Source organism: Hylobates moloch, unplaced genomic scaffold (assembly GCF_009828535.3).
Source record: "Hylobates moloch isolate HMO894 unplaced genomic scaffold, HMol_V3 SCAFFOLD_22, whole genome shotgun sequence".
Lineage (NCBI taxonomy): Eukaryota > Metazoa > Chordata > Mammalia > Primates > Hylobatidae > Hylobates > Hylobates moloch.
The window spans coordinates 43737509-43753912 of NW_026652297.1; the positions used below are offsets into that span (position 1 = coordinate 43737509).

At 42.9% G+C, this 16404-nt stretch overlaps 1 protein-coding gene across 6 annotated transcripts in view; it reads left to right on the forward strand.

The window, feature by feature from the left end:
- The window catches only part of PLEKHA2 (pleckstrin homology domain containing A2), a 66955-nt gene extending 53807 nt beyond the window's left edge, over positions 1–13148 (forward strand). For all 6 annotated transcript variants that reach the window (XM_058433602.1, XM_032144294.2, XM_032144292.2 and 3 more), the window contains 3 exons: positions 686–749; positions 11949–12026; positions 12776–13148. In XM_058433602.1, the coding sequence (XP_058289585.1) occupies positions 686–749; positions 11949–12026; positions 12776–13138 (505 nt within the window). In that variant the 3' untranslated portion in view covers positions 13139–13148. The remainder of the gene's footprint in view (positions 1–685; positions 750–11948; positions 12027–12775) is intronic.
- Positions 13149–16404: the final 3256 nt, after the last annotated feature.

The window sequence follows — 16404 nt, forward strand, 5'->3', positions numbered from 1 at the left end:
TGACAAATACAAAAATTAGCCAGGAATGGTGGCATGTGCCTGTAGTCCCAGTGAGCCGTGATTGCACCACTGTACTCCAGCCTGGGCAACAGAGTGAGACCCTGTCTCAAAAAAATAAATAAATAAAGCAGAGACTCTGGAGTCAGACCTAGGTTCTAAATCTCCAGCAACTTGGAGGAGTCATTTAAGCTGTGACTCTGAGTCTGGGTTTCCTTATCTGTAAAATGGGGGAAGTCTTAAGTGCCCCCCGGGGCTGTTGTGAAGATTAGATGAAATAATCTGTAAAAAAGCACCCGAAATGGTGCTTCCAACAAAGCACCTCATACACCTTAGAGGGAAGGAGGGAGGCAGGAAGGAAGGAAGGAAACTGTAGGAGATGGTGGTGATGGGGTTGGATATTAGGCAGGAGGTTTTGGAGGGAAAGGAGCTTGTTAGAACTGCTGGTGGGAGAGGGGCCTGGGGAGGGTCCATCTGGATGGCAAAGCCTCCTGAGACCCTCTAGGAAATGAAGCTAGAGGAAACCCCTGGAGTGTTTTTCAAGGCAGGAGCTGAAGGAAGAATGGCTGGGAACCACCCCCCACCCATCTTCCTTTTTTATGGTAGAGGGCACTGGGGTCTTAGGACATGGCAAGTCCTCTTTGTGTATGTCAGCACGCCATAACATTCTTTCTCTTTCTCTGTCTAGTGATCTCTTAATGAGGGACAACCTGTTTGAAATAATAACAAGCTCCAGGACCTTCTACGTACAGGTAAAATGCTCCCTTCCAGGAGACTCCGGCATTCTGTTTCTGTGAATGGTGCCCTCATAGGCCGTGTCCTTTCCTTTGCTTTCTCTTTTCATTTGCTTGAAGTTTCTAGGCAGTAAATTTAGCCTCTGAGAGTCAGTCTGAGTCCCATTTCATCCTAAACAGGATGTTTGCCAAAAGCTTCCCAACCATAAAATAATGAAAGCAGGTTGAGCCGCTCTACTGAGGAATGTGAGTGTGTACCAGTTGCTCTCAGCTGCTGGGCTCCAGCTAAGCAGAGAAAAGGAGAACTGGTCAATGATTTCACTTCTCCTTTGGAGGGTATTTATAAGTCTCGTCTGTGTGTGGACATCACTGTGTGCGGAAGGACAAAAGCACAGAGGGCCCTGTGCAGGCACCAGGTGCAGAGCCCAGCTGCACAGAGGAAGCCATTGTACAGGCTCTGATGGTTCACTTATCAGGAGCTTCTCCCCTCCACCCACAGCTCTGGAGTTCTCCCAACTCCTTCTAAAGTCATAGGAACTAGAAGGGCAGATTTCCAAGCAGGGACTAGACTTTCAGGGCCAAGTCCTAGCCCAGCCTGCCTAGCAGTGCACAGAGAGTGCCTTGATTCGCAGCCTCGTGGTGATGCTGGACTTTCAGTATTAAAACTGACACTTGGCCGGGCGCGGTGGCGGCTCACGCCTGGAATCCCAGCACTTTGGGAGGTCGAGGTGGGCGGATCACTTGAGGTCGGGAGTTTGAGACCAGCCTGGTCAACATGGTGAAACCCCGTCTTTATAAAAATACAAAAAAATTAGCTGGACGTGGTGGCATCTGTAATCCCAGCTGCTTGGGAGGCTGAGGCAGGAGAATTGCTTGAACCCGGGAGGCAGAGGTTGCAGTGAGCTGAGATCATACCACTGCACTCCAGCCTGGGTGACACAGCGAGACTTTGTCTCAAAAAAGAAAAAAAAAAAAAGAACAGAAATAAAAACTGACAAGTAAGCAGGTTGGTTTAAAGGTGGGGTTTCCCAACTAAAGCTTTTCAAGCTCCCGCTGCCCTTTCTTCTGGGCTGCGAGTGTCGCTCCCTGTTAAGCCCCTTCCCCAAGGGGCTGGTCCTCTTTCCCATTTCTTGGGCAGCAATTCCTGTCACGACTCCTTCCGCCGAGCCCGGCAGGTGTTTGAATAACTTGGTCATCTCGGGGCTATATCCATTTGGACAAGCACATACCATCCAGGAAGAGACAGCAGAGTGGGGGCTTGGGAGCGAACTGGAGATGTGGAAAGGGCTGCCATGGGCATCAGAGCTACTGATTCAGCAGCACCACTGCCACTCAGGGACAAGGTTTAACTTGTAGGTGCACTACAAGTTTGTAGTTCTTGCATTCAACAGATATTTGTAGAGTATCCTCAGAGTGCTGGGCATTTTGTCGCAGGCTGGGGACACCAGGTTAAACAGAACAGATCCTGAACCCAAGAGAGAGAGAGCTCGTCAAGTCCATAGGCAGTTAAACTGTGGCATGGTGCAGGGGAGGAGTGTTGGGGGAGATGGAGCGCAGGGGAGTTTGCAGACAGTGGAACGATTCTGTATGACACTGCGATGGTGGGCGTGTGATGAACTCGACAGCACAAAGAGTTGACCTAATGTATGCGAATTGAGAAAAAAATTTAGGAGGTCAAGTGATCACAGCAGGAAATGCAGAATGTGACAGTAATCGAAATGTATTACAGGTCCTCCCTGAAGCAGGTAGGGGAATACAAAATAAAGAAAAATGGTGTGATAAGTGCTACTGCCATTAGACTGAAACGTGAACCATAAGCAGGGCGCCTCACCCAGTCTTAGGGAGTCGGGGGGGGGTTCCTGAAGAAAGATACAGCTAAGCTCAGTCTGTTGGGGGGAAAAGTGGCCCAGGCAAAGGAAATAGCAGGTATTTTTTTTTAAAGCCTGGTAATAAAAGGAGCATAGGGCCAAAAGGAGGCTGGACAGTTAGGCACAGAGGACCCTCATATGCCTTATTGAAGAGCTTGTATTTTATCCTTAGAATTAATGCCCTTAGAGGTTAAACAAAGGGCGTGATATGATCCGCCTTGCCATTAAAAAATACCACTTGGGCAAGTTATTTAACTTCCAGAGCCTGTTTTCCTTATCTGTGAAATGGAGATGATGATTTTCAACCCCAGCCCTTTTAATGACACGCTGTCAAGGATTGCCCGGCCCTGTGCAGTGTGGGGGACAGAGGAGAAAAGGCTAAGACAGGATGAGAGAGAACAGTTTGTAGGCTGTTGTTAATAATTTAGTGAGGGATAAAGGAAGCCTGAATGAGGGTAGATGGAGAAAAGTGGAAAATTTGAGAGATATTAAAAAGGTATATTTTCCAAGACTTGAGAGTCGGTCGGATGAAGGGAGAGAGGACAGGTATGCCCGGATGTTTGGCTCGAGCCTCAGGGTGGCTCACGGCACCTGTCATTGTGACAGGAGCATGGGAGGAGGAGCTGTTGAGAGGAAACACAAGGTTAGCATGGGTGGTTCAGAGTTTACAGTGTCTGCTGGACATCCAAGGAGATGTGCTATGAAGACCATTGGATACACACTGCCTGGCATGTTGCTGACACTAAATAAATATTTGTTAAGTGAGTGATTGTGCTGGTTGAGTTCAGGAGAGAGCTTTGGACTGAAGACAGCAATTTGGGAAACATGAAACCCAACCAAAAAATGTTCCAAAGATAATCTACATGAGTGTATGCACATTTACCAGAAGATTCTAATCACCCCATCTTCCATTGCCTTCTGCTTCCCACATTTCTGGGATAAGAGAACACTAGCGTCACACTGAATAAATAAACGAGAGGGAGGACAAATCTGTTTACAGCACCTAACTCAAAAACAGTGGAAAGAGAAGAGTATAGATTAAAAATCATTTAAAATATTTATCAATTCATTAAAAATAGCAACTATAAAGCTGGGCACCATGGGATGCACCTGTCATCCTGGCTACTTGGGAGGCTGAAGCAGGAGGATAGTTTGAGCCCTGGAGTTTGAAGGTGCAGTGAGCTATGATCTCGCCATTGCACTCCAGCCTGGGTGACAAATCAAGACCCTTCAAAGACCCTGTCTCAAAAAAAAAAATAGCAATCATAAACTCATTATAAGTTAATAAAACAGATTTTGTGAAAAAAACATTTCTAAAAAATAGCAAGAATAGTGTTGCTTTTACAGTTTTGCACATCTATCTTTAATGGCTGGCATAATAGAAGACAACAGGATTCTCCTATCTGCTTCTGCATTCTATCTGTGGCCATAGGTTGTTTTGATTGAAGAATATGGAGAAAATCTTGCCTCACACAGATGCGTATTTGGAAAAAAGGAATATTTTAATAGCCTTTTTAGATAATTGTGGATATTCTTTGTTTCTATACCAAAACTTGACAAATGTTAATTTCTTAATGTTTAGGTGCAATGTACAATCTGAAGCCATATCAAGAAATTTTTATACTCTTACATTAAATTCCATTGGTCAGTTTTGCACTTTGAATAGATACTTTTTATCCATGCATGGTTTTTAACAGTATGCATTGGTCATTTGGAAAATAATGGTCTCACTGAGGTATGCAGATATTCAAAATGTTGACACATTTCATTATGTACTATCCAAAATCACATCATTAAGATATCACCACTAATATCATTAACAGTCTTTGAGTGTAGAAAACTATTAAGCTAATGGAGGTAGCCAGAAGTTTTTTTGAAATTCCAGTTTCTGCTTTGAAAGCTCAAAACTTACTCATTTTGGGGATAAAAATCTACCGAATACCTAACTCGGAATAAGTTTGACTGACAGTTTGTATGTCAGTCATTTGTTCTAAGTAAAAATTGTGTTTTAGGCCAGGCATGGTGGCTCTCGCCTGTAATCCTGGGACTTTGGGAGGCCAAGGCGGGGGATCACCTGAGGTCAGGAGTTCGAGATCAGCCTGGCCAACATAGTGAAACCCTGTCTCTATTAAAAATACAAAAATTAGCGGGGTGTGGTGGCGCACACCTGTAATCCCAGCTACTCGGTAGGCTGAGGCAGGAGAATCGCTTGAACTCAGGAGGTGGAGGTTGTGGTGAGCCGAGATCATACCACTATACTCTAGCCTGGGAGACAGAGCGAGACTCTGTCTCAAAAAATTAAATAAATAAATAATAAAAATTGTGTTTTACACAAAAGGTGAAAGAATGTGACTACTGGTAGAGCTTGGTGCTAAGATGCTGGCAGTTTTACCCACCATGCCAAAGTGTCCTTCTGACCTGCTCCCCAAGGTTATGCTCAGTAAATCTACCAGGAAGAACCACTCATCTTGAGTGTCTAAGAGAGCTAGACCAAAGATCAGGGCAGATCATGGTGGAGAAGACTCCCTAGACAGAAGATAAAGACTTGGGTTAGATTCTAACCACTTAGATACTGGTCGTTTAACTGTTTAACTCAGATGTCATATTTATGTATAATTTGTACCCTGTGATTTCTCACACGGTAGTAGTCTTTTCTGTTAATAAAAAGCTGCCGTTTTTTGGACACCTAGATGTCCCAGGCATAGTGCTAAACAACTTACAGGTAGTATAAGTTAAAGTTTATCACTTTGTAGTATAAGTACTATAAGTAGTATAAGTTTATCACTTAAATCTCATACTTATACTACTATAAGTAGTATAAGTTTATCACTTAAATCTCAGCCGTCTCTGAAATTAGCTCCAGTTTACACACAGGAAAATGAAGGCTTTGAAGGTAAATTATTTGTGCAAGATCATAATAAGTCCAATGAATTATGGAACCAACTGGGAAGCACCAGGTGCCAACTTGGGTTGTTTGTGAGCAGCCTGGTCCAGGCCGGGTGCAGTGGCTCACACCTCTAATCCCAGCACTTTGGGAGGCCAAAGTGGAAGGATTGTTGGAGCCCAGGAGTGCGACACCAGCCTGGGCAACACAGTGAGACCTCTGTCTCTAAAAACAAGCAAAAGTAAACCAAAAGAAAAGAAAAAAATAAGAGCAGCCTGGTCCAGAACCCATGATATAGAGGGTGTGGTCACAGACAACCAGGGAAGTCTGACTCTATTGGAGAAGACCAACTTGGGGTAATCAGGTGTCTTGGCAAATGGATCATGGTGACCAAAAATCCAAGATCTGGAAATAACCAGGTATCTAAGCAGGTAGAAAGGCCAGTGATTTCAGCAAGCTTGTCAGCAGGTAAACAGTTCTCAGTTCTGGGCAAAAGTTCAAAATCACATTTCAATTCTTGAGATACCAGGCAAGCAGAGGTCACCATTTCCCCATTTCCCATTCATAGAAGGTCAAGGGAATTAGGCAGTTTATCAAGAGGGAAATTAGTTATTCGAAATGAGAAATGTGGTGCAAACTGGTCTTAGCTTGGCATAAGCCCAGTTGTTAGAACTAGGGTGCTATGTCAGGACAAGAGTAGCAATAAGTGGACTCAAGTGAGTTGCAGAGTGTTGCATTAGAGCTCTTTGGATACTTACTGCTTAATTTAGACTACAGGGTGAATGATGTCACCTAGAACTATGTAGTGTGCAATCTACACAATCATATGTAGCAGGGCTGTGTCTAGAGATGGCATCAGTTCTTGGGAAAGGAGGGCTGCAGAGGTGGAGAACAGAATGAAGGAGGAGTTGCCTAAAAATTTTGGATAGCGGCAGTGGCAGTAACCAGAAGTAGATATGGAAGCCTTTATGGCCTCTAGAATTCATTGCTTCAAACCATTGTATCTATTATAGTGCTGGGCTTACGTTAGATAGTCAATAGAAGCTCACTGGACTGCAATAAAACTGCAGGCTGCAACGATTCATTTTAATACTGTCTGTCCTACTCATCTCAAAAACTGCCGTCAAGGACAGAAACCCTACTTTTTCTTTTGAACCAAGCACCAGAAACAGGTGCACACACATAAGCACATCAGGAAGAGATGAAGCTATGACCTTGGCACTTCCTCTTTTGTTTTACTGAGTTTAAAGTATGTTTTTAGTCTCATGGTAATTCATCATGGGTGGGTAGACTTCAGCTACGTTTTTTTTTTTTTTAAACCTCTGGTTCATGAAGCTACTTTGTGATGTGGTTTTACGATTTTGATGAAAGCTAAGCACAGGCTTTCCATAAAAATAGATATGTACATAACCATAATTTTTGCATACAATTTTGGAGTTTCATTGAGTTTTTGTTTCTCATGAATCCCAGTTCTTAAAACTACTAGGAGAGATTATAGGCCAGGCCTGGTGGCTCATGCCTGTAATCCCAGCACTTTGGGAGGCTGAGGCAGGAGGATTGCTAGAGGCCAGGATACCCTGGTCCAAAAAAAATTAAAAAATAAAAATAAAAGATTGTAATTGTGATCTCAATAAAATAATATTGTTTCTTCTCTATAGAATTAATTGCAATATCTGATTTTCTTTTTGAGCAGTATTTTAAAATAACATTTATTAGGGGGTAGCATTTATCTTCATGGCCGAGTTATTATCTAGGTTATCTGACCGAAAAATATTCTTAAGAAGGAATTAGAGAATTAGGGAAGAAATATAACTAGTAAACAATTTCTGTCTTCACTAAATTACTAAATGTTTTAAGAAAGAGATTTAATTATTTTACCTATCATATTAGCAAAGATTTAAAAAATTATAATATTTAATTCTAGCAAGGGTGCATGTAACAAAAATGTTGGCAAATGAAATCTACATTATTGGCCAGAAATCTCTCTGGCCAGATGTAAGAAGAGATTTAAAAGGGTGTGAATTCTTTAATTTAGTAATTGCCTTGGGAGCTGAGGATTCCTAAATATTCCTAAATATGGAAAAAGCTTTATCCTCAAAGATGTGAGTAGCAGTGCTATTCATATGAAGAGAATAGGGAATATTCAAAATATATTTTAGAGCAGGGATCCCCAACCCCTGGGCTGTGGACTGGTACTGGTCCATGGCCTGTTAGGAACCCGACCACACAGGAGGAGGTGAGCAGTGGGAGAGCAAACATTATCGCCTGAGTTCCACCTCCTGTCGGATCAGCAGCGGCATTAAATTCTCATAGGACTGCGAACCCTATTGTGAACTGTGCATGTGAGGGATCTAGGTTGTGAGCTTCCTATGAGAATATAATGCCTGATGATCTGAGGTGGAACAGTTTCATCCCGAAACCACCCGTCATCCCCCTCCCTTTACCTCTCCAAGTTCATGGAAAAATTGTCTTCCACAAAACCGATCCCTATGCTGAAAAAGTTGACGACCACTGTTTTAGAGGACTAGGTGAGCGAACCATAGTATGTCTACTTGGATCCCCTGAAAATGTTTACAAAGACATCTGGTAACATGGAAAAATCCTTCTATTATTAACTGAAAAAAAAGTCAAGATATAATGTATCTTTGTATTTTGGAAAACAGAAATGAGTAGCAAAAAGACTGGATTTGCTGTCAATTGTTATTTTAGAATTTTGTGAGGTTTTAAAGTGATTTTATTTTATTTTTTCTTGTTATTTCCTTTTTTTTTTTTTTTTGCAAAGGTTAGGAAGAAGAGGTCTTGCTTTGTTGCCCATGCTGGTCTCGAACTCCTGGGCTTAAGCCATCTTCCCACATTCTAAACTTTAGCCTCCTAACGTTGTGGGATTACAGGCTTGAACCACAGTATCCAGCCGATTTTAATTTTTTATTTTTCTACATTTATTTTCTATATTGTCTTTAATGAGCCCTTATTACTTGCAAAAAGGAAAACGGGGAAAAAATAACAAATTCTATTAGGTAGTCATCCAAGAATAATAGTGGTATTTTGATTCTTGTACTTGAGTGCCCATCTAAATCAGGATATTCCTAGTTTTCTGTGATTCTGTGATTTCTTGCTAAGCAGAGGCTGGGTGAAGACACCTGGGCTTCCTGTGTGACAGTTCCTGGAGAAGGAGTTTGTGGGGAGGCAGTACTTCAAAGCGCAGTCAGGCAAGTTGCCTGTGGCCTGTGGGGGTAGCATTTGACGTGGGGAGCATTTCAGTAGCCTGCTGGAAGGAGCATGGAGATAGCTTAACACCCCTGGAAACTGATTATTGGATTGTCATCCTGGGGATGTTCCTGTCTGTTTAATGAAAATGTCAGATCTATGTGACACAGGAGACTTTCTCCCTCAGCTCATACACCTCCTACCAAATCATCTTTTGTTTCCCTAGGAGGAAAATCTCTTAATAAATGCCTTTCTCCTAATTCAAATTCAAAATAACCTTTTTTTTTAACCTCCAAATACATGACCTTATTTGATCTTGACGATCTGATCTTTGAGGCAGGAATTAGCTGCAGTTTGAGGATGAGGAAACTGAGAAAAGGTCTTATTATGGAGAGGGCAATGCGCTTATCTGTAAATGGTGACGTTTAAGGCTGCATTTTTTTGTCGCATATCATATAATACCAGTGAAAACAACAATAACATCTGCTACTTACAGAGCCCATTCGGCTCTGTGTGTTCGGCCCTGTTTCAACAGTTTTTCCTAATTGAGGTCATTTAATTCCCTCAATAATTAAGCTTGTGGAACAGGCCAGCCCTGATATTTGTAAAGAACCTTCTGGAAGGATCTTGGAGTCCTTATCCTGGTGATCTTTTTGGACAAAGGATGGGTTTGTCTTTTTCTTGGGAAACCATCAGATTGTCAAATAACTGGAAAAAGTCAAGCGGGGAGAGAGCGCTAGTAAGTTTGCAGGCAGAGCACACGTTAGAGAGGTGTTCACTTTGGGCACTTGTCACTACACCCTTTTTGCCCTCGTGTGCCAGGACCTGAACGGTTTCCCTTGTAGGTGTCTCCTGCAGACATCTAACCAAAGAGGGTTTGTTTTGGGGTGACAGGAAGGGGTAGGGATGCAGGTTTGAGAATTTTTGTTTTACTGGTCATGTCTTTTCCTGATAGAATGCAAAGAGGAGGAGTCACTTTGGGGATGAGGGGGGATGTGGAGACCTTTGGGGGCTAGTGTGTGGTGGTGGCACATACATCTGCACGTGCACACCAATGCACCCTTGTGTGTTTTGGTGGGACTGTTAGGGGATGATGCTGGAGACAGTGGAAGGCTAACATGCATATTTCTGGAGATTCCGCCTGGTCCCATCGCTGTGTCGGGCACCTGATGCAGCATGTAACACCGGGTGGGGCCCTCAGCCAGCGTTTGCTCTGTTCACTTGACCTCAACCCCTGTAAAGCTGGAGGGCACTGACAGGCTCCACCTGCAGTAGCGAGGCCGCTGGAGTTTCCTCCCTTTTATCATAGAGCCGCTGCTGCCCCCTTCTGGGGCTTATAGGTTGTTTCTGGGAGGAAATAACTCGGCTTCATCCTTCACATGTTGTGAAGCTTGGTGCTCCAAGTCCCATAACTCTTTAAATTTTTTTGAAAGTTTTATTCCCAATAGCAAAGTCACAACTCTTTTTTTTTGTATAAATTTAAAGGGTACAAGTGCGGTTTTGTTACATGAATATATTGCCTATTGGTGAAGTCTGGGCTTTTGCTGTAACCATCACCTGAGTATTGTGCATTGTACCCATCAAGTAATTTCTCATCCCTCACCCACCTCCCACCCTCCCACCCTTCCATGTCTCCAGTGACAATTATCTCACACCCTATGTCCATGTGTACACATTATTTAGCTCCCAGTTATAAGTGAGAATATGTGGTATTTGACTTTCTGTGTCTGAGTTGTTTCACTTAAGATAATAGTTTCATCTATATATCTGCAAAAGACACGATTTCATTCATTTTTCTAGATGAGTAGTATTCCATTATACATATGTACACCACATTTTCTTTATCCAGTCCTCTGTTGATGGACACTTAGGTTGGTTCCATGACCTTACTATTGTGAATAGTGCTGCAATAAACATAAGGGTGCAGGTATCTTTTTGATATAATGATTTCTTTAAAAAATTTTTAAAGTTTTATTTTAGGTTTGGGGGCACATGTGAAGATATAATGATTTCTTTTCCTTTGGAGAGACACCCACTAGTGGGATGCTGAGCTGAATGGTAGTTCTATTTTTAGTTCTTTGAGACATCTCTCTACTCCTTTCCATAAAGGTTGTACTAATTTACATGCCTATCAGCAGTGTATAAGTGGTCCCTTTTCCCCACATCCTTGCCAGAATCTGTTTTTTTGTCTTAATAATAGCTATTCTGACTGGTATGAGATGATTTTAATTTGCATTTCTCCAATGATTAGGAATATTGAACATTTTTTCATATGCTTGTTGGCCACTTGTATGTCTTGTTTTGAAAAGTATTTATGTCCTTTGCTCTTTTTTTTTTTTTTTTTTGAGACAGAGTCTCACTCTGTCACCCAGACTGGAGTGCAGTGGTGCGATCTCGGCTCACTGCAACCTCCGCCTCCTGGGTTCAAGCAATTCTCCTGCCTCAGCCTCCCGAATAGCTGGGACTACAGGCGCATGACACCACTCCTGGCTAATTTTTTGTATTTTAGTAGAGACGGGGTTTCACCGTGTTGCCAAGGCTGGTCGCGAACTCCTGAGCTCAGGCAGTCCGCCCACCTCAGCCTCCCAAGTGCTGAGATTACAGACATGAGCCACCGTGCTTGGCCTACACTTTTTAATGGGATGATTTATGGTTTTGTTGTTGTTGTTGAGTTGTTTGAGTTCCTTGTAAATTTCAAAACAGACCCAGTAGCTTGTATTCTGAGAAAAGCCCCATTTCTGAAGGCAATACATGTCTTGGAGGATTTACAGTGGGATTTGGCCTTAATAGGGCTGGAATTGAAAGTGGGATTATTCTGTTCAGATAGTTATAGTGGAAAGGCAACTATGTTGAGAGTGAGGAGAACTCGAATCTCTACCAGCCATAAACCTTGGGCTTTGGCTTTCTGGGCCTCATTTTCCTTTTTTGTAAAACTAGGAGGCTAGACTGGATCAGTTGTTTTCTGGAGGGGGTGATGGACTTCAGCAGGGGATGGGGTCTTAAACTTTCCCCTTCCTCACAGCCTGTGCCTCATTTCAGAGCAGCTCCACTTTGAGCGGTTTTATTTATTGGGTGTCAAATAAGATATTGCAAGGAAAACATGTCCTTAAAAGTCTGAAGGCTACTGGACTAGATGATTTCTGAGATGCTTTCCACCCCTAATGGTGTAATTTTATAAACTTAGTATTGAGTCAGAGACTTGGAAGCTGAAATTATAGTGCCTAAAATTTCTTGGTAAGAGCCATGGATGTTTTGCAGGCGGACAGTCCAGAAGACATGCACAGCTGGATTAAGGAGATTGGGGCAGCTGTCCAGGCCCTCAAGTGCCACCCCAGAGTAAGTCACTTCCTTTGTGTTGCACAGTGTCAACTCAGAGATGAATTCCTCTCGAGCAGGCATGTTTTATTTGGTGATGTAGGCAAGCAGCCCGGTCCCGAGATGCAGCAGAAGCCCCAGGCTGTCTTGCTTGTTTTTCTCATTTTACTAATTTGGGTACACATTTTTATTTTTCTCTTTTTGGTTGTGGGAGGAGGTGAGGTAGGTTTAGATAGAGAAATGGAATTTCTTTTTTTTTTTTTTTTGGGATGGAGTCTCACTCTGTCGCCCAGACTGGAGTGCAGTGGCACGATCTCAGCTTACTGCAACCTTCACCTCCCGGGTTCAAGTGATTTTCCTGTCTCAGCCTCCCAGGTAGCTGGGATTACAGGCACATGCCACTACGCCCAGCTAATTTTTTTGTATTTTTAGTAGAAATGGGGTTTCACCATGTTGGCCAGGCTGATCTCAAACTCTTGACCTCAGGTGATCCACTCGCCTCGGGCTCCCAAAGTGCTGGGATTTCAGGCATGAGCCACCATGCCCGGCCGAGAAATAGAATTTCTGATATGTCCTGCAAGTCTCACTGCCAGGCTGACCTTGATACATTTGGAGTGAATCCCGTTGACCATATTTCATTTTTGTAGGCAAGCGTCCTTGGACCTATGAGGTGGTGATTCTGGTTGGGTACTCTTCCTGGGACCCTGTGATAAACATTGTCTGAAAAGCCCTAACTTTCTTTTGTCTTTTTCTTCCTTTTATTTTTATAGGAAACGTCCTTTTCTAGATCCATTTCTTTGACCCGACCTGGAAGCTCCAGCCTTTCAGGTGGGCCCAACTCTATCCTGTGCAGGGGGCGGCCACCTTTGGAGGAAAAGAAAGCCCTCTGCAAAGCCCCCTCTGTGGCCTCCTCCTGGCAGCCCTGGACACCTGTCCCCCAGGCTGGGGAGAAGCTGCTTCCACCTGGAGAGACTTCAGAGGACTCTTTGTTCACGCCTCGTCCTGGGGAGGGCAGCGCTGCTGGGGTGCTGCCCAGCTCCCGGATAAGGCACAGATCGGAGCCCCAGCACCCCAAGGAGAAGCCGTTTATGTTCAACCTTGATGATGAAAACATACGGACCTCTGACGTGTGATGGAGTACAGTGCCACGGGAGGGAGGGAGGGAGGACTTGAGAGAAGGAGGCTGTGACTCAGTTTCTCTACCTTGTTGGAGGGTAGCCAGAGGCCTTTATGTCACTCATTCCTGTGGATGCTCTTTCGGAGGGAGGGGCCCATCCAGCTGGCTGTGTGTGTGTGTGTGTGTGTGTGTGTGTGTGTGTAATAATGCAGTGTATTTAATTTGGGGAAGTCACTAGGTTAGAACTGTAGGCATACTCAGTGGAGAGGAAGCTACCTATTCTAACTGTTCTGAGGTCTTCCTGGAGAGGGATTATTTTAGCAGCTCCTCTCCAGAGGGGGCTGGAAGTCCAGTTTCACCACTGACCAAGTTTTATTTCCTTGCCCTTGTTTTAGTTTTTTCATTTTGTTTTCAGTCCAGGTGCCTCGCAGCTCTTTTGGAATGGGCCAGCATTAGTCTAATTTTAAGCGCTGTGTGTTTTGTACCCTTGCAAACTTGCTTTATCTTTCTTCTTGCTGTTGCCCTTTGAATGAAGCCTTGTGTGCTTGCATGATCAGACCCTGTAATAGGATGAGTTTCCATGTACTTAACATGAAGTGATACAAAAAGAATCTAGAGAGAGATATGTATTTTTAATGAAATAGAAGCTTGGCATAGAAACATTGATTTAGACGTTATGAGTTGCTGGCCAGAGATTCCTCAGATAAGAGAACCTAGAAAATTGAGTTTCGGGCGGGCGCGGTGGCTCACGCCTGTAATCCCAGTACTTTGGGAGGCTGAGGCAGGTGGACCACCTGAGGTCAGGAGTTTGAGATCAGCCTGGCTGACATGGTGAAACCCCGCCTCTACTAAAAAATATGCAAAATTAGCCAGGCGTGGTGGTGCAGGCCTGTAATCCCAGCAACCCAGGAGGTGGAGGTTGCAATGAGCCAAGATCGCGCTATTGCACTCCAGCCTGGGCAACAAGAGTGAAAGTCCGTCTCAAAAAATAAAAGAAAATTGAGTGTCCCACCCAAATTTTAGGGCGTACCTCCTTCCATTTGACAAGAAGATGCTATTTCCAGTGTCCCTGGGAGAATTCTTCCATCCAATTTATATGGCGAATTGCTGCCAGCATTCCCTAAAGGAAGAGAGAACTTAGCTTATTTCTGTCTGTAACTGTTATCAGCTAGATCAGTTAATTGTATTTTTAAATTAAAAATTAGTAACTAGAGGAAGAGACTAAGAGAACTATTTTTACCTGAGTAAATGCTCTCCTCTTCTTGTGTCCAGATCTAATGCAGAGGGGAAAACACTTGATGAGAAAATCCTTGTGGCTTGAGGGGAATCATGTTTCTTTCAGGACGTGTTGTTTCCCTGAAGTCTGTGTCACACTGAGAACTTTTTCTGACTGCACTGCTTTGGAGCTATTCATTTAAATTGAGTTTGGCCTAGTTGTCCTGGTATAAAACGGGAAATCTACATTGTTCCCTCTTTCTCTCCCTTCCATCCCTTCCCCTGCCTTCCCTATACACGCTGGTGTGCTTTTGCCCTCAGAAATTCTTGGTTTGGGAGTTATTTATTTATGAGTGATCGAGGTTACGACATGCTTGGAGCGGCATGATTTCAAGAAGCCATTCCAAATTCTTATAGCTCCTTCGCTCTGGTTTTACTCTCATATTTTCCCCAAGAAAATTCTTTGGCTATTCAAAGAAAGCACAAAATATGTGATATGGAACTAATGAAAACAGGAACTTTTGAGATCTCTTTAAATATTCCCTGACTCACGGAAAAGATGTCCTCTTTTGGTGTTTACGTTGTGAAAATCTACCCATTTATCTCTCTCTCTCTCTCTTTTAAATAAATTATCCGATAGGTTACTATTGCTAAATTAATTGGCCATTATAATAAGGTGATTTGTTTCTTATTCAGCAAGATCTCTTTTGAGAATGTGTCAAATTAAACATACTTAGAATCCATATGGTGTTATCCTGATAAAGGGAAACGAGGACACTAAGACTGTCAAATGGAAATCTTCTTGTCAATTGGCAAACACTTGGGAATTCCACGTTAGAGCATTGCTTGTTTTTTTTGTTTTTTTTTTTTAATTTTTAAAAGACAGGGTCCCACTCTCTTACCCAGGCTAGAGTGCAGTGGTGTGATCATAGTTCATCATAACTTTGAATCCCTGGGCTTAAGCAATCCTCCCATGTTAGCTTCCCAAGTAGCTAGGACTACAGGGTTGTGCTACCACGCCTGGCTAATTTTTAATTTTTTTGTATGTACAGGGCCTGGCTATGTTGCCCAGGCTGTCTCAAACTCCTGGGCTCAAGTGATCCTCCTGCTTTGGCCTCCTAAAGTGCTGGGATTACAGGTGTGAGCCACTGCACCTAGCCAGAACATTGTTAATGTAGTTCAATATGAGATAAATTATTATCTTCAATGAAAGAAGCTCTAAAAGCATTCTCATTCCTAAATTGTATTTCAAACTTCCTATTTTGTTGATATTTCTTAACTTCTGGCCAATTTTAAACCATAATCTTTTAATGTGAACCAAAGATGGTACGTATTTGACCAAAGCAGTTAGTTTTAAATGTATAAAATTGAACCAAATGGAAAAAATAGGGTGGGGATGCAGTATAGATTAGTGACTAAGTGCATAGGCTCTGGAGTAAATCTGAGTTTTTTTTTTTTTTAAAGGAACTAAAAAATGTACTGCATTTTCTTTGTGGAATAAAAGCCTTGCCCGAGTTGTGCTATTTTCATAAGGCTTTTGAAGTGGTCTTGACCCACTGTGTGTAACAGTATTTCAGGTGGTCTTCCCCATGGCTGAATAATGCCATCCATTATTCTTTAATTTTTATTTTTAGAAACAGTGTTTCACTGTGTCACCCAGGCTGGAGTGCAGTGGCCTGATCATGGCTCACTGCAGCCTGGACCTCCTGGGCTCAAGTGATCTTCCTGCCTCACAGCCTCCCAAAGTACTCAGATTATAGGTGTGAGCCACCACGCCTGGCCACCATCTATTACTTTTGAAAGCTTCAAAAGACTTGCTTACTCAATGTCAGCTGATGGTTGGTAAAAATAATTTGGCCTTTAGTGTTCAGTGAGACATCATAAGGGTATTGAGGCATACATTATGGAGATTGATGTCAGGTCAGAATATTGGAGTTATACATCTATTTCTGAGTTGAATACTCAGCTCCCACGAGAAAGAAAGTAGTTTTAAGGTCCAGCTTCTTAGTCTACTTGAAGCAAATTTTTTTTCTTTTCTATTTCTGAATATAAATATACTCTTATATG